This window comes from Amblyomma mixtum, chromosome 4, assembly GCF_055824585.1.
Source record: "Amblyomma mixtum isolate Tamu chromosome 4, ASM5582458v1, whole genome shotgun sequence".
Lineage (NCBI taxonomy): Eukaryota > Metazoa > Arthropoda > Arachnida > Ixodida > Ixodidae > Amblyomma > Amblyomma mixtum.
Genome location: NC_143015.1, coordinates 109395961 through 109414619, shown reverse-complemented (window position 1 = coordinate 109414619; position 18659 = coordinate 109395961). Strand labels below are relative to the sequence as shown.

At 47.1% G+C, this 18659-nt stretch overlaps 1 protein-coding gene across 1 annotated transcript; it reads right to left on the bottom strand.

Moving 5' to 3' along the window:
* Nucleotides 1-2992: 2992 nt before the first annotated feature.
* On the bottom strand, nt 2993-17171 carry LOC149347812 (uncharacterized). The gene is made up of 5 exons (XM_089585682.1): nt 17052-17171; nt 14866-15017; nt 13028-13092; nt 10916-10993; nt 2993-3129 (listed from the first exon to the last, which is right to left on the bottom strand). Exons 1-5 carry the CDS (start codon nt 17169-17171, stop codon nt 2993-2995), a joined length of 552 nt encoding a protein of 183 aa, XP_089441808.1.
* Nucleotides 17172-18659: the final 1488 nt, after the last annotated feature.

Here is an 18659-nt window from a genome sequence, read left to right as displayed (position 1 = left end):
TTCTGGCTGTTCTGTATGGCGCAAGATTGTCAGCATACACTGCTAAACCTATTAGCTCACGGCACCCTTCATGGGCATCAGGGGGAGACGCCCGGTATAGGAGAGCTCGGGCATGCCTGTGGGCGGCTTCGTTTCCTCCTGGTAGTTCCAGGTGACCGGGGAACCAGATGACTGAGACTTGGTTGGGTGGATGCTTAGTCAGCAATGACAACCCTGACTTGTGAATTAATCCGTTATTCAAGTTGCGACAGGCGTTCTGGGAATCATTGAGCACAACGGCGTTGGGTTAGATGCTACAGCTAATGCAATAGCTGCCCCCTCTGCGTGAGTGGGGTTAGATGTTTTCACCGAGGCGCAGTTCACCATCGACCCTGAAGGCGTTGAGACCCCAATAGTCATGACTCCATTCTTTGGTCCTGCTGCATCCACGAAAAGGGTGTTAATTTGCTTGTCCCATTTCTCTTTGGAGGAGAAATTCTAGAGGCCCGTGCACTAAGCGATGTCGTCGGTGCACATTAAAGAACCCCAGGTGGTCGAAATTTCCGGAGCCCTCCAGTACGGCGTCTCTCATAGCTTTAGTCGCTTTGGGACGTTAAACCCCATAAAACCAAACTAAACCAAACCATTTCTTCTTCAGGGCTTCCCCTCCTGCTTTACTCCTCTCGATGTTATAGGCTGGATGCATATTCCGCGGAATGGGGTGCACGTTCATGCGTCTTTTCACATCGCGTGGGACCTCTTCTCTTTGGTCAATTGTATAGGGCTGATTAACATGGATTTTTTCGAGCAGTTCTCTGCCGGGTTTTGTAAGTGCGAGCCTACTTAGTTGTGAGAGCCATTGTGCTTCCCACATCTCTTTGAGGGTATTATGAACTATTAGAGCCATGAGCTTTGCCGTTGGCGTGGAGTTCGGTAGCCCCAGTGCCGTCTTGTAGGCTTTCCTGATGAGTACCTCCAACTTTTCAATTTCCGACCTGGAGAGGTCATGACGCTGGCAGCCCGGCCGGTGGCGATCGCTTGCTTGGCCGGGTCCTCAGAACGCAGTTGCGTCTCCCATGCCTCCCAAGTGGTAAGGTGCTCCAGGCCCCGCGGGGGAGGATCCGCCGGAGAGAAGGAAAAGGACATGGTCTAGAGTCACTTTGGGGTGGTGGCAGAGGGTACAGGAGGGGTTTGTGAAGACTTGGTGATAGCGTGAGCGTATATAAGGGGAGGGTAAGGTGTGCGTGTTTGAAGCCACCTCCAAAGTGTCTGATGATAATAGTCGAGGGTGGGATGGGGTGGAAGGTAGAGCCGACGCTCGGCTTTGCAGGCCTGCGTCATTTCTCTGAATGAGTGCATGCGCTCCCGCGAGAACCCCAGGTCGGAGGCCGCCGGTGCCCGGTTGAGAGAACCTCGGGCTAAAGCGTTGGCGGCCTCGTTTCCGGGATTCCCGGTGTGGGCAGGCACCCATATCAACTCCATGTGGCGGGGTGGGTGTGCGGCGAGGGAGTTCAGTATGCGAAATGCAGGGACGTGAACTCTTCCGCGAGAAAAATTTAGTATGGCAGTTTTAGAGCCGGATAGAATATATCGGGCCTTCGTACGTGTGATGGCCAGGGCAATGGCGGCCTCCTCGGCCTCCTCCGAAGTGGCAGTAGGAGTTATGTGAAGGGTGGCAATCGGTTGGAGGGAGGGGTTCGTGATGGCTACAACCGCGTCCTCGCCCGTGTGTTTGTGGAGTGCCCGTGCGCGAGCTCTCCTGCAGGTGAGGACTATAGCTGTAGCCAGGTTGCTATAGGCATCTTCGTGTATGGAGAGCGCAGGGCCGCTTTTGTACTTAGAAAGAGTGAACTCATGTAAACTCGAACTTTGCTCATCATAACGTGGTGGGACAATTCTGTAATTTGCCAGAGGGATAGCAGCGCCGAATAAAACTTCTTGCTGATATTTGTCGTGGTGACCTCTGTTGGCTCCGCCGGCGAAGCTGGCAGATGTTTAAATGAAAGGCTCAGGGGACACAACACCACTGGGGTAACCGCAGTGGTTAACCGCAGTGGGGTAACCGTAGTGGTTTGAGCCTCCGCCTCGCATGCGGGAGGTGCGGGGTTGCTGCAGCCTACCAACCAGTGATGCAATGGTACAAGCACTGTCCTGGTCTAGTGCACGGCTTCTTTAGTGTGAAATCCTTGGGAAATGGGTCGTTGACGCCACCTTGTGCAATGAAAACCACCTTATGTTATGACACTCTTTGGTCAAAGCTACCCTTGCTCCTTAAAAATACCTCATTAACAATAAACACCACTGGGGTTTTCTCTGGACACCCAGGTATAAATTCCAGAGACTGAAAACATGGACTTTTCTTAGAGCACACAAATTTTGCGCAGGTCCCCTGATAAGACCACGATGAAGATAGTTGCAACTGGCGAAATTTCAACGCTTGAAGAAAATTGCGTCAGCATGCCATATATGTTAGTAAGCGATAAGGAGCGGCTTTTCTTAGGCGCATTGACCCGATAACGGCGGTTTCAAGGCTGCGGGTATATGTACTAATAGTTTGTTGAGCTCCTTCGGTGTGCAGAAATGTTGTTTTAGTTTTTTCCGTGGTTTTGTTTCATGCGAAGTTTTTCGCTGCCATAGATGAGGGACGTGAAATTTCCCCTGATTGTTTGTATTTTTTTTTCGTAGGTGCGCTTACGCGTTGATTTGTATAAGTGTGGACGGAGCGGGAAGCAGTAAGCTAGTTAATGTGAGTGCTTTGTGGTGTTTTTCTATCCCTCTGCGTTCACTTATTCTACGTTGTGGTCAAGTGAAACGCGGCCGTTAAGGTAACATGGAATCAAATAAAATATGAAAGTTGATTAGAACAATGACAACAACCAACAACTGGGTCGGAACAGCGCTATTCTTTCATTAATGTAATGCGACGGTGATATCAAGAACTAATATGCACTGTGTATTTCTCAGAATTTTCTTATTTCTGAGTGAACATTTTCTAGGCACTGCTGCTGGAAGATCAGTAGTCTCCCTCTCCATCTGGGCAAAGATCTCTGCTGTGCTGACGAACTACGATGCCACACGCGTCCTCGAACTGGTCGATGCAGTCTTGAGGCACCGAGTCCTTGAGTTCCTTCAGGGTCCACAGAAAGCATTCTAGAAATGATATCGATAGAAAAAGAAGATATTAAATTGAGCACTATGTCTTGTTAAAACTCAAGAGGAGGGCTTAATCGGGCTGGTTCCCAGGCAGCACAGATAATCAGTCCAACATTGGAAATGAATGGCTTTACTCTGGTCCTTATTTGTGGAACCGGCAATTGCCAATACATTTCCGATATTGGGCCCATTAGCTGCTCTGCTTGGGTACGTGTATGTAGACGGAAACGACTTAACAGCGCTAATACGTGATGGACCTGTCTGTTAGCGTTGTTGAGTCGTTTCCATCAACTTATTAAGAATTCGCGGTATAGCGCTAACCTAGCGCCGCCGCGGTGGCTCAGTGGTTATGGTGCTCGGCTGCTGACCCAAAAGACGCGAGTTCGATCCCGGCCGCGGCGGCTGAATTACTGTTGGAGGAGAAATTTTAGAGGCCCGTGTGCTGTGCGATGTCAGTGCACGTTAAAGAACCCCAGGTGGTCGAAATTTCCGGAGCCCTTCACTACGGCGTCTCTCATAGCCTGAGTCGCTTTCGGACGTTAAACCCCATAAACCATAAACCAACCTATAGCGCCAACGTATACCTTATGAGGGCTTGCTCGCATGTTCATAAAAACTAGCTAATGAGGCAGTTCGCTTTCGAAATAGGGTAGCTTAATGTTTGAATCTGCGAAAACGGCTGAGTGAAGCAGAACTGTACAGGCCCGTTGACCCAAAGTGCATTAACGGTGTTGGCAGCCACTGCTAACTTGCTAAATAAATATTAGCATATGTAAGGATCGAAGGCTCATCAACGAATTTCAAAGCAACACTGCAATCACTTTCATCGCGAAGATAATGAGGGCCAAGTCCATCATGGAAAATTTCTCCCTTGTCCTCTGTTCTGGCTTAATCAAACTACGGGCGCAATTTGCGAAAACTTCGTTAGAATGGGCCGGTAGAGAAAGAACAAATTTTTTCAAAGAACACGCGCTGTGTATAACGCCGTCTGTAGCATTCATTTGAGCGCGTCTAGGTGTGCCTCAGGGTGATGTTGTTCAGGACGTTGTGGTGAGAGCCATAACCGAATGACACTAGCGGAGGCTACGCGGAGTTGAAATTAATGAAAGGGCACTGAAACCGCGTTCATTACAATTTGCGTCTTCGGAATGTCCGCGATCAAAATACTAGCTCATTAAATATTAGCCCCAGCGAATGACCCGACTACCTGAGCGGTGTTCTCGGATCTTCCGCAGTGAGTTTGCTGGCGGCGTCATTTACGTGCAGATATGCTGATTGGTCCCTGCCGTAAGCGGCAGCATTTCTGCATTTACATAATGTACAAAGCAGCAAATATCCTTGCTGGAAAATTCTCCTCTATATGCTGCTTTTATCCTGGTGTAGACTTCCTTTTAGCACCTTTGCTCGAGTAGGGTTTCTCTCATCGTTCCGGAGAAGAAATTTTTAAGGCGAAAGCCTTTAATGTCTCATCGTTGTAAGCAGCAGTTGTCGACAGAGAATGTCACGCTTTTCAGTTGGTCGAAACGGTCGTGACATCACAGTGCGCCAATTTCAAACGGGGCCAATTGTACTTTGGCTAGTAACCATGCAACTAATTGAAGGGACCATATAGTGATGCTCCAAGTAAGTGGGACTGAGCTTAGTTAATTGCTTAATTACCCAATTAGCCTAATTAACTTCTCTAGTCAGGCCATATAAATAAATAAAACATGGTAAGAAATTGGTCGAGCTCGGGAATCGAACCCCGGTCTTCGGAGTGCGAGACGAGCATGCTATCCAATCCGCCATGCCAGCTCGATGGTTTGGAATGAACAAAGGCACGTCTAGTGAATACGGTGTCTTCGCTCACTGCCATCCTCCTCCCTTCCCTTCCGGCGAGGTTTAGGTGTCCACTGAGATATGAGAGAGAAATACATTTCCTTTCCTCAAAAACCAATTTACCGACGAGCGAGGCGTAGAACCGAATGGGCGATGGCGTTCTATGGACTCCCTGGCAGCGTTGCAAGACGCTCGCGCGTTCCACTCTTAGAGGCGAAGCTTAACATCTTAACCACACATCAGTGACCACACTTTAGGTCAAAAAAGTGCATCCCCCCCCCCCTGAATTTTGACGGCTGTCCACAGAGTTATGTGAGACAGTTACTGCGTAATTTTCTTTCCTCAAATACAATTTTCATTTTCTTCATTACGGGCAATCTTCGTATTTCTTCTTTCACTCCCACTTCCTCCGTTCCTCTACAGTGCGGTTCATTGTCCACCGAGATGACAGAGAGTTACTGCGCCATTTCCTTTCCTCAAAAACCGTTGCGTTGAAACGGCAAGGCATCGCGCCGAACGGGTGGTGGCGTTCCGTGGACTCCCTGGCAGCGCTACAACACGCTGTCGCGTTCCATTCCTAAAGGCGAAGCTTAAGATTAAGCTTAATTAGCAGTTAATTAGTATTCAGGCATTAATCAGTAATTAACCATTAATTAGAGATTTGTCATCACTTAGTAATTAGTACTCAATTACATGTGACGCCACCAGTGCCACAGAAGCACTGAAAGTGGTGCGGAAAACGCTTTCGCCTCTACGCACTTTAGACAGTCAAAGTGCCCCCTGAATTTTTTTGAGCTGCATGTATGTTATCAATTAGCGGAAGCAACGCAATAATGCAAAGTTCACATAACGTGCTTATCACCTGATATACATCGTACAAATTCTATGCGATTGTAGAGTAACTCTTCCTCTATAATAAGCTTTATTTTTTTAGCGCTCGTAGCTAATGAATTCCAAAGGGAAGAAATGGAGTTTTACGAAGCAAAGATGCAGGCTGTCCGATGTACACAGGAGGCTGCTGAATGTTCACGGCTATGGCGCCATTGACAAGAGCAATGGGCTGAGATTCTTTAAAAATTTTAAGCAAGGAATACAATTCGTTGAATACAAACCATGCAGAGGGAAAAAATAACCGACAAGTGAAACGAATAGGCACCCAGTGGATAAATTGATGCTGGCCCAAATCCATTGCTTGTGGTGGAGGCTGTCTTAAGTTGTACCTTCGAATAGGGAAACAGATGCTCTACAAGCGTTTAGAATTAAAACGACGTCTGTCAGAAAATAAGAAAGTTATACCAACCTTTTCGCATTACTTTCGGCGCAAACCGTAGCGACCCTTCCTCTGTCATCTTATTACATCAAATTATGATTACACAAAATATTGACTTCTTTCTTACACTGTATTCAGAATGGATGGGCCGCACTGCGAAATTCGTCAAAAAGCTGAGCATTCCACTCGGCTTTCACGTGTTTTTGCCCACGCGCGAACATGTCATTTTTGTCGCAGATGACATTACCCCCGTACATATGTGCAGCATAGTCTGAGACAACAGAATTGAATGATAGGCGAGTTGGAAGATGCACATGATGTTCTGTGGGCACAAACTTTATGAAAACTTAAAGGAAAATATTCTACATGAACATAAAGTTTGCGCCCACAAAATATGAAGGGTGTGAGGCGTTTCCTTTCCGCCCATTCTTAATGCGTCGACATAATGGATGTCGTGGGAATGGAATTTCTTATGCCTTCGTTCTTGATCATGTGAGGCTAGAAGAGCTTGGACATTTTCAAACGTACTTGTGAAACTCTCCGCTCATCCAGCACTAGTTTTTCTGGAGCATGCTTCATCATGGAATGTTGAGGCGAGCAATACGAGTACGTTTTTCTATCTTAGTGATCCCTGAAGTCGAGGGTTGGACGGAAACCCGTCTGGTCGGGGGTGTACATGAAGAAGAAGGCAGAACACCGACCAAAAAACAATGAACACTTTAAACGACGTTTCGGCTCCCACACGGGAGCCTTGTTCACAAAAAGGTACAAACGCGAAAGGCTGGCTATTTATGCTTTAAAATGTGCCCTAGGCAGCGGGCGTATGCACTATGAAGTGCCCCGTCAGTGCGATTAAGAGTGTGGTCGGTTGTCTGAATGATTAATGATTCCAGATATAGGCGGCTTTTGAGATTCTTTTCGGTTTTTAAAATGCGCGCATTGCTCCAATCTATGTCATGCTGCCTGCTTTCGGAATGTTCGGCGAGTGCATTTGACGAAGCTTTCTTGTTTTCAACATCATACTGGTGTTGTTTCAATCTTTTAACAAAGTTTCCACTTTCACCCACATACACATGGTTACAGTCTCTACACGGTATACTGTACACTACGCCCGGAAACTTTTCCTTTGGCAGGCAGTCTTTCACGTTCACGAGAGTTTGCCGCAACTTCTTCGCCGGCACATGTGACACCTCGACGTCGTAAGAACGCAGGATGCGCGCCAAGGTTTCGCTGATCCCGGGCACATATGGCACAGGTGCACGTTTTTTGGTGGCTGGGCCACTGTCAGATCGCGGGGGTCGCAACAGTTTTCGTTCCACAGCGTTGACGAAAGGCAAAGGGTAGCCACATTCGGAGAGGTCCTTGCGAACTCTTTGACGGTCGGCTTTGGCGTCCTCTGGCTCTGTGCAGATGCGGTCTGCTCGACGAAAAGCGAGGCAACCACTGATCTCTTGTGAGAGGCTGGGTGAAGGGAGTTAAAGTGAAGATAGCGGCCAGTATGAGTGCTCTTTCTGTACACTTTGAATGAGAGTGCGGTTTGGCTTCGTTTCACTAAGACGTCCAAAAATGGAAGCTGTCCATTCTCTTCTTGTTCGACTGTGAACTGGATGGCTTCTTCGATGCTGTTAAGATGCGCTGTGAAATCAAGTAAAGCATCCTTCTTGATAATAGAAAAACAGTCATCGACGTACCGCACAAAAATCTTTGGTTGTGGGCTGAATTAATCTAGTGCGCGGCTTTCCAGCCATTCCATTGTTAGGTTTGCAGCGGTAACAGAAACTGAAGCGCCCATGGCTGTGCCGTGAACTTGTTTGTAAAACACATGGTCGAAAGTAAAATAAGTGTTACTCAGGCAGAAATGCAGGAGTCGCCTGAGATCCGGTACATCGATTGGCGACCTGCCAGGCAAAGTGGCATCAGATTCCAGGGCTGCCGCGCAAACCTCGACTGCTAAGTCAATTGGAACGCTCGTGAAGAGCGACTTGACATCAAAAGAGACCATCATGTCACAGTCGTCAAGACGCACGTTTCGAACTTTTTCTATAAAGTGAGCAGAATGACGCACATTGGTGGGGGTTCTTCCGACGAGCGGAGCAAGTATGCGATGCAGGAAGCCAGAGAGCTTGTAGAGGGGTGAACGGGTGAAATCTACGATAGGCCTCATTGGAACATCGGTTTTGTGTATCTTAGGAAGGCCATACAACGCCGGAGCTGAGCCATTGTGACATAGTAGCGCGAAGTAGAGGGACTTGTGCTGGGGTGGCACCACTCGAAAGACGTCCGATAGAAGCTTTTGCAACTGTGTCTGTATCTTTGCCGTTGGGTCCTTCTTGAGACGCACGTAAGTGCTCTGGTCATTCAGCAGGGCCAGCATTTTGCTCTTGTAGTCGATCTTGTCGAGAAGAACAGTGGAATTTCCTTTGTCAGCTGGTAGAATGACCAAATCTACATTAGCCTGGAGTTGCTTGATTGCGTTGCGCTGAGCTGAAGAGAGTGTCGAGGAGGCCTGAAGCGGACGCAACCTCGAAAGAGCGCCGATCGCGCGAGTACGGGCTTCTTCGCGGCGGAATGGTTCCACCTTGCTGATTGCATTCTCCACCGCGCATACAATTTTTCTTTTGTCTGGCGCCGGCGCCACATTGAAGTTTAGGCCCAAGTTAAGTACGGACATTTCAGCCGGATTAGGCTTATACGAGGACAGGCTGTGAACTGTTGACAAAGTGACGTTGCTGCTTGCAGGCCTATCCTGATGTGTAAGCCTGTTGAGTTTGTTTTCGTGAGACTGTTCTGCTCTGGCTGCAGTTAATTTGGCCTGAAAATTGGCGTGTAGCTGCACGCTTGGGAAAACTGCTGAGTACTGGTGCTCTAGCTGGCGTCGTGCAAAGAAAGCTTCGTTTTCTAGTTTCCTAATTGTTTGTTTGCAATCTAAAATTCTTGCCTGTAATAGAAGTCGTTCAGCCTTGGTACTGGTGCTCTAGCTGGCGTCGTGCAAAGAAAGCTTCGTTTTCTAGTTTCCTAATTGTTTGTTTGCAATCTAAAATTCTTGCCTGTAATAGAAGTCGTTCAGCCTTGGCGACCACACTGTAGCCGAAACTTGTTGCAACGGGCCTGTTGAGGCGGAGGGACCGAGGAATGAGACCAAGGGTCTTGCATGTCATGTTGAAGTTCAAGTGACCTTTGAATGATGCCACTCGAGTAGTCACGGAAGTAAATCGACGGATTTCGGTGATTGCTCTTTGGCCATACGACCGGCGTAAGTTGATGAAGTCGAGGGTTGGACCGAAACCCGTCTGGTCGGGGGTGTACATGAAGAAGAAGGCAGAACACCGTCCAAAAAACAATGAACACTTTAAACGACGTTTCGGCTCCCACACGGGAGCCTTGTTCACAAAAAGGTACAAACGCGAAAGGCTGGCTATTTATGCTTTAAAATGTGCCCTAGGCAGCGGGCGTATGCACTATGAAGTGCCCCGTCAGTGCGATTAAGAGTGTGGTCGGTTGTCTGAATGATTAATGATTCCAGATATAGGCGGCTTTTGAGATTCTTTTCGGTTTTTAAAATGCGCGCATTGCTCCAATCTATGTCATGCTGCCTGCTTTCGGAATGTTCGGCGAGTGCATTTGACGAAGCTTTCTTGTTTTCAACATCATACTGGTGTTGTTTCAATCTTTTAACAAAGTTTCCACTTTCACCCACATACACATGGTTACAGTCTCTACACGGTATACTGTACACTACGCCCGGAAACTTTTCCTTTGGCAGGCAGTCTTTCACGTTCACGAGAGTTTGCCGCAACTTCTTCGCCGGCACATGTGACACCTCGACGTCGTAAGAACGCAGGATGCGCGCCAAGGTTTCGCTGATCCCGGGCACATATGGCACAGGTGCACGTTTTTTGGCGGCTGGGCCACTGTCAGATCGCGGGGGTCGCAACAGTTTTCGTTCCACAGCGTTGACGAAAGGCAAAGGGTAGCCACATTCGGAGAGGTCCTTGCGAACTCTTTGACGGTCGGCTTTGGCGTCCTCTGGCTCTGTGCAGATGCGGTCTGCTCGACGAAAAAGCGAGGCAACCACTGATCTCTTGTGAGAGGCTGGGTGAAGGGAGTTAAAGTGAAGATAGCGGCCAGTATGAGTGCTCTTTCTGTACACTTTGAATGAGAGTGCGGTTTGGCTTCGTTTCACTAAGACGTCCAAAAATGGAAGCTGTCCATTCTCTTCTTGTTCGAGTGATCCCTGTATACGAGTTTTTATTTACAGGTTGCCTCGATGAAACTATGGCCGCCGCAGCCAGCAAATTCAGTCTACCATCACTTTGCTTGGTAGCCGGACGCTGTGGCCACTGCGCCACGATGGCAATCTCTTTGCGAACATCACCAGAGTTTCATTATACGACGGACTCACTCAATACCTTTGTAACATAGTATCCTCAATTGAAAGTGATTACATAAGCCTAACCATTGTTTTAGTGGTTTCTTTCGAGATATATCCTCAATTGAAAGTGATTACGTAAGCCTAACCATTGTTTTAGCGGTTTCTTGCGAGATATCCTCAATTGAAAGTTTTTACGTAAGCCTAACCATTGTTTTAGCGGGGTCTTTCGAGACTGTCTTCTGTTCATTCTCATCATATTTTAGGGGGGGAGGGAGGAGGCGCACTTCAGTTTCAACGCAGTCATGATAAAAAAAATGTCTTACGATGTCCACTGAACTCCAGGTGCAGGACGACGCACTTTTCGTCCGCGTAGTAGAATTTTCCCTCCCTGACAGTAGGATCTGCAAGAAACCGATGAATTCCTTACAAAAAAACAAAACCTTAGGCACAAAAGAGGCTGATCTTCTACCTCTTTATGAGCCGCAGACGAGTTGGAATATGAAATAACGTTTTGTTGCATTATCAACCTAGAACTATACAACCCAGTCAATTAAACCAAAAAATTCAGGGGGCACTTTGACTGTCTAAAGTGCGTAGAGGCGAAAGCGTTTTCCGCACCACTTTCAGTGCTTCTGTGGCACTGGTGGCGTCACATGTAATTGAGTACTAATTACTAAGTGATGACAAATCTCTAATTAATGGTTAATTACTGATTAATGCCTGAATACTAATTAACTGCTAATTAAGCTTAAGCTTAAGCTTCTCCTTTAGGAATGGAACGCGACAGCGTGTTGTAGCGCTGCCAGGGAGTCCACGGAACGCCACCACCCGTTCGGCGCGATGCCTTGCCGTTTCAACGCAACGGTTTTTGAGGAAAGGAAATGGCGCAGTAACTCTCTGTCATCTCGGTGGACAATGAACCGCACTGTAGAGGAACGGAGGAAGTGGGAGTGAAAGAAGAAATACGAAGATGGCCCGTAATGAAGAAAATGAAAATTGTATTTGAGGAAAGAAAATTACGCAGTAACTGTCTCACATAACTCTGTGGACAGCCGTCAAAATTCAGGGGGGGGGGGGGATGCACTTTTTTGACCTAAAGTGTGGTCACTGATGTGTGGTTAAGATGTTAAGCTTCGCCTCTAAGAGTGGAACGCGCGAGCGTCTTGCAACGCTGCCAGGCAGTCCATAGAACGCCATCGCCCATTCGGTTCTACGCCTCGCTCGTCGGTAAATTGGTTTTTGAGGAAAGGAAATGTATTTCTCTCTCATATCTCAGTGGACACCTAAACCTCGCCGGAAGGGAAGGGAGGAGGATGGCAGTGAGCGAAGACACCGTATTCACTAGACGTGCCTTTGTTCATTCCAAACCATCGAGCTGGCATGGCGGATTGGATAGTATGCTCGTCTCGCACTCCGAAGACCGGGGTTCGATTCCCGAGCTCGACCAATTTCTTACCATGTTTTATTTATTTATATGGCCTGACTAGAGAAGTTAATTAGGCTAATTGGGTAATTAAGCAATTAACTAAGCTCAGTCCCACTTACTTGGAGCATCACTATATGGTCCCTTCAATTAGTTGCATGGTTACTAGCCAAAGTACAATTGGCCCCGTTTGAAATTGGCGCACTGTGATGTCACGACCGTTTCGACCAACTGAAAAGCGTGACATTCTCTGTCGACAACTGCTGCTTACAACGATGAGACATTAAAGGCTTTCGCCTTAATACCTAATCCTTTCAACGTTTCGCCTTCACCATTTGTCACCAAATTTTGCGCCGTTCTTTTCGTCTTAAAATGGTTTAAATATTCGAAGCAAATTTACTACAGTGAAAACTGAAGAACCCTTCAACTGCGATACGAGCACCCTTCAACTGCGATACGAGCACGCCACCCATAAGCCGGGAAAGCTCCGTGATTAAAGCGGGATACAGGTGCACCTAGTCAGTGCTTCCGGTATTTGACCTAGTGTGGTGTTTTAAGACGTGCACTTGTGTGTACATATATAAACATGGTAATTACAAATAATTAAAGGTAAAAGTTCAACGAGGAAAGTCGAATTCTCGGTCTCATAGTAATTGGACGACTGATGCGTGCACATGTCTGCCATATCATTTCGTGAGTTGTGATTCGATGCTCGTGAAATAGTGGATATAGCAATTAGTGATCATTAATTATTTATTAAAGTAATTCGAATTGTATGTGGGCGATTGCACTAAAACGATGGTTGTGCATGCGATCAGGACCTCATAACACTATCACGATCCATTGTGCTGCAATCTTTTTTGCGAAGGTTTTCGAAGCGTTTCAAATAATCAGCTCAATTACTTTCTGCTGTTCGGTACACGTTCGCAATAACCAATTATCTTCCAAGTTTTGTTTATGAGCAAAGCATATGGTTTCGGTTTCCCAATAAGGCTTTTAAAAACATACGCACCTTCATCGATAGTGAAGGTTATCATTCCGGGGCCGTCAGCTGTCAAATAAAACGGGACTTCTAGCCTGCAAATATATAAAACGACAAAAACCATTATGAGCACTTCACCGGTTCCGAAAGGTATGATTACAATTTCCCGTAGCTCGACAGACGTTGTCTAGTTTCCTTTCATTAATATTCGAAGAGGCCGTCCCCAAAGCAGCCAAAAAATTACGTGCAAGAAATATAGCGATAAAACCATTCTTCCCGTTATAATTAGCGTGACTTGTACTACTATTGTCATTCATAGTACTGCCACTGCTTAAAGAGGTACTAGAACCACCACATGGCCTGCTTACACCAGGCGCTATCATTTCTGCGCCTAAATTTTTCTGATCGTATGATGATGATGATGAAAAGCCTTTATTTAATAAAAGAGGTGAGGCTTTCTTAAAAAGCCCCGCAATGGGTGGAGTCCCTATTCCGGGACCCCATTGGTCGAAGCCGCCAGCTTAGCCCTCTTGACCAAAGCCTTTTGGGCCTGAAGGTCCGAGCAAGCAAGCAGGGCCGCCTCCCATTCCTCTCTGGTAGGGTTGGGTTTAGGCTTGCCAGCGCAACTCATCTCTCATCGTATGCGCATGCGTGGTGAGATGTTTCTGCCTTTGTGTGCGGAGCTCCCAGCGCCTCCAGCTTAAGCAGTGTGCATCGGATGTGGATAAAGACTTGATGCCCCTCTGGGAAGCTTGCCGCAGCCTCACTAAGTGATAGCGGCGGCGGAAACACAATCGTAAACCCCGCGCTCGCACCTCTGACATCACCGAGCAAGCTGCCGAGTTTGCTGCCCAGCTCGCCGACACTAACAGGGTAGATAAATGCAACAGCGCAGCAAGACAGATGTCGAGCCGCAACACTTGGCGGCTCTTAAGGAGTTTCATAGACCCTACACAAACACGCTCGGGAACCCAGAAACACCTCATTCGTGTGATACACAACTTTCAAGGAAACACGAAGCAGCTGGCGAACACCTTGCGCTCACAATACCTCAATCAGGATCAAGACCCGCGTGGGCAGGATTATTCGTATGCAGGCTGCGATAATCCTGAACTGGATCAGCTTTTCCAGCTTCATGACCTTCGCGCGGCTCTTGCCAGAATGCGCAAGGAGAGGGTGCCCGGGAGGGATAAGGTCACAGTCAAATTACTGGCGAACCCTCCTCATCGGGCATGCGAAACCCTACTCGAATATATCAACGCCATTTGGACCGAGGACACTTCGTTGCCACCTAATTGGAAGAATCATTGGTAACGTTGGTCGAAATTATTCCGCACCGAAATTAACCAACTAGCTAGTTGGTCGAAATTATTCCGGAGACTCCACTGCGTCAACATTTCTTCACTCCCGCCTCCCTCCCTTCCCCTACGGCGCGGTTCAGGTGTCCACCGTGATATGTGAGGCAGATAATGCGCCATTTCCTGTCCTTAAAACCAGCTTGCCAATTTGCTAATTTCTCCTCTGTGTGCGACGCTCCCAGCGTCTTCTCTCAAGCTGTGGTTGAAGTGTTAAGTGAGGAAGTTACTGAGCCATTTCCTTTCCTCAAAAACCAATTCCTGCTAGACCGTCCAAAATGGCACCACTATGCCTTTTTGTGTGATGCTCCCAGCGTCTCTAAAGGCGCGGTTGAGGTGTCCCCCGAGATGTGAGGCAGTTACTGAGCAATTTCCTTCCTTCGAAAACGAATTTCTCTATTTCAATTTTTCATGAACAGAACGCACAGGCCATAAGGACGTTATATTCCGGACTGAGGTATCCGCGGTGTTCTAAGCTTTAAGAACACGAACTGGAGGTGCAAGTGATCTTACTTAGGTGAGTCTTCGGTTTCCGGGAAAAGCCACACAAACGTGCCTGTCCTTGCCACGGGATCAATTTCGGTTCGGTTAGCAGCCACACATTCGAAGATGGTGTCGTTGTTCGAGTCCGATATGGCCACAGAAAACGGGAAGTGCGCCATTGCCTGCGAGAGGATAAAAAGCTGTATGAGCGCATTTAAACCGCTGTCAGGCTGCCGCAGTGGACAGTGTCTAGTGAAGCAGCGCAACGGCACAAGGCCAAGGGAAGAAGAGGACAAACACAGCGCTGTGTTTGTCCTCTTCTTCCCTTGGCCTTGTGCCGTTGCGCTGCTTCACTAGATATGTCAGACCAACTCGACCACCAGGTCATGTTGTACAAGTGGACAGTGGTTACGGTGCTCGGCTGCTGACCCGAAAGACGCGGGCTCGATCCCGGCCGCGGCGGTCGAATTTCGATGGAGGCGAAATTCTAGAGGCCCGTGTACTGTCCGGTGTCAGTGCACGTTAAAGAACCCCTGGGGATCGAAATTTCCGGAGCCCTGACGACTCTAGTATGTCGCCAGCCACGACTTATGACATAAGGCAAATTCGAATAAGGAGAAGTGAAAACTCCACTGATTAGACAAGTTGTAGTACAAAACAGTAAATATCATAGCTGCCAAGCTAACAGTCTGCTGCAGAATCCCGTTCTCGACCTAACACTAGCCAAACCCATACCAAATAATTGCCGAAAAAAACATTTTGGAGCGGGAAATCATTTATAAATGCTATTTTTTCATACAATGAGCAATTTCACTTCAAAAATAAATATATCCGCAGATCGCCTCACGGCAGCCTTGCATTTCTCTTTTCTATTAATGCCTTTGCTATCCTAAAAGCGTTCCCAACTGGTTTTCTCTGGCAGTTTTAACTGTTCGATGCGACCCATGGAAACAGTTTTAAAAAAAGATGTCGCTACATGTCACAAGAATAGACTGGTACCTTCAAGTATATTCAAGACTTCCATAACTGTATCTTCCAATTTTTTAATTTTTAAAATCTTTTTCTGAGAATGTTGCACATGAAACGCAAAGTGTGCACATCCCAGTATTCCCTAGTTGGAGGAAATTCACTTGAAGAAATTCGCGTAGACGATGGCGGCATTTTTCAGCCTTGGTAATATTGAGAAGCTCTATGCTCTCCCGTCACACAGGTTCCTTCTCACCGTGGGCCCCGGAAGCACCTTTCTCACCGAGCTTCATCCCGACATATGATGCCGAATCCGGAGTTATAAACCCTACAAAAAAATACCGCACATGACAGACACTGTGAAGCAATTCAGTTCCACAGCTTCCTGCTCTGAAACCACGACCAGCTGTTCAGGCTGTCTCCCATCGAATACGATTAACAATTAACTTTCTTCTGGGGACAAGTTTCAGCAAACTCTCTGACAATGAGATACATCCTCCTTTGTGCACTCCTTTTGGGCTAGAATGACAGCTTTTTGGGTATTCTAGCTCCTTATAGACGACGGTATGACTCTTTCAATGGGCAGCCAAAAAACATCGATGACAGCCACTTGTATCTCGGCATAACGGTGACTATATTTTAAAACTGGCTCACAGCGTTCATCTTTTTTGGTCCTTCCACGTAGACGTAAAGCAAACTGCGCGTGACTACATCCGATATTCTCAGACACTGCTTCTTGAAAACCCGGTAAAGCTTCATCTTCCATCTACTAGGCTGCGAGTAGCGGCGCTACAATCGACATAGAAAACTTCACTAAGTTCTCTACGGCGTTTGCTCTCATCAATAGTGCATTATAGCAAATCATAAGTTCTATCATTTTCAAATTGATAACACCATTGGAACCCCACGTGGTCGAAATTTCCGGAGCTCTTCACTGCGGCGTCCCTCATAGCCTGAGTCGCTTTGGGACATTAAACCCCAATAAACCAAACCAAGGTATCTGCCGCTCACCGCCATTCATCCCGGATCAGTCATTCTTAGTCCGTATACCCTCCACACGCGCGCATGTCATCGCATCTTCACTCGTTTTTTTTTCTGCAAACAGCAAATGACTTGAATGATCTGCCTGAAGGAGCGGTACACCACTCCAGTGAGACGAACTTCAGGACCTACATTGAAAACCTTCTCCTGTGAAGCCGCCTAGCTCTGCCGAGGGGCATTTGAGGAATAAATAAATAAATATACTCTACCCAGAAAGCGTCCTGCACGTCATGCTTCAGCTTTCCTGGTCCTGCAGGAGGTCCTAGCTTGGCCTCAACCAGTGAAGCCACTCCGAGGGCGACAACGATGAGCGCTGAGACAAGACGCATGACGACTAACCGGTACCTCGAGTCGCAGAGAAATAAGCCGCTCGACACAGTTCAATCAGCGAATGTGTTTCGTGCCAGCGGGGAAGCTGAAAATCAGTCGTTTCCGTTCTACTTGCGAGGATATACGGGTCACCTTTTTAAACTTGCGCTCATCAAAGTCCTTGGGGAGTGACATGTTTTCCTGCCCTGTGGGAGGTTGCTCCGGGAGGGCAGGGGCCGTGTTATACAACCTGTCCATTTTGCCGTCTTCCATTTCGCGTCAGTTCGAAGATCTGCCAGTCGTAACTCAGAATCTCAGATAAACCCATGGCTTTCAGGCGTCTGGGTAGAGTGACCCGGTCATTAGGCGGTTGGCGACCGCACCTCACCATTCCCTTATAAAAATGGTCTACAGACAGTATATGGATTTCTTATTGACTCTATTCATTTTCTATCATCATCATCATCAGCCTGACTATGCCCACTGCAGGGCAAAGGCCTCTCCCGTGTCTCTCCAATTAACCCTGTCCTTCGCCAGTTGTGGCCACCGTGTTCCCGCAAATTTCTTAATCTCATCCGCCCACCTAACTTTCTGCCGCCCCCTGCTACGCTTGCCTACCTATACATAGTGCTTTTTGTCTATTCATAGTCTATAGACTATCTATCGACAAATGTCTACTGAAAGTTTGTGGGCATAAATCTATAGATTGTCTATAGACTGTCTATGGCATTTGTATTGCCTATAGACTGTTCTCTAGCATTTTTCTGTAAACATTCTATACACTTTATAGACAGAAGTCTATAGACACTCTATAGACTGAAAAATTTTGTGTAAGGGGTGGCTGAAATTGAATGCGGTATACAGCCAATGGTGAGGTGCACCGCAGCTCAATGTCAACAGCGAACAGAATGGACGCGAAATGGACAGCGGAAAATGCACAAGAATACGACCCCAGTTCTTTCGGCAGTGATTGAAACGGTACATCCACACGCATGTGCTTATAGCCAGGTCATAAGTTTACGGAGCATGAATTCGACGAAGGAATTCAATTTTTGAGCGTCCAGAATGCACTTCTCGAGATTTAGAGGCACGCGCAGGCGTATTTTATTTATTTCACTGTACTGCAGGCCTCAATTTCGGACCTAGCAGAAGTGGCATACATGGAATATTGCGTACAAACAATAAAAAGAAGGTAATACAAGCTGCCCGCGAATCTAACAAAGAGCAATGTAATGGCAAAAATTCAGTACAGCAAAAGTAGTACAAGGAAAAAAAAAGAAAAAAAAGGAGTTATCAGAACATCAAAGTAACCAAAGTATGAGGAAAAACTGAGCGACCACAAAAAAAAAATGAATCTTGTCAGCAGAATAGATGTTTTTGCAGTGCCTGGTCGAAGTCCGCGGATTCAACTATGCATTTTGGAAAGGAATTCCAATCAGAAATTGTGCGTGGATAAAAATTGTGCTTAAAAGATTTTGTTTTCGCGAAAATTGGCTGTAGCGAGTGAT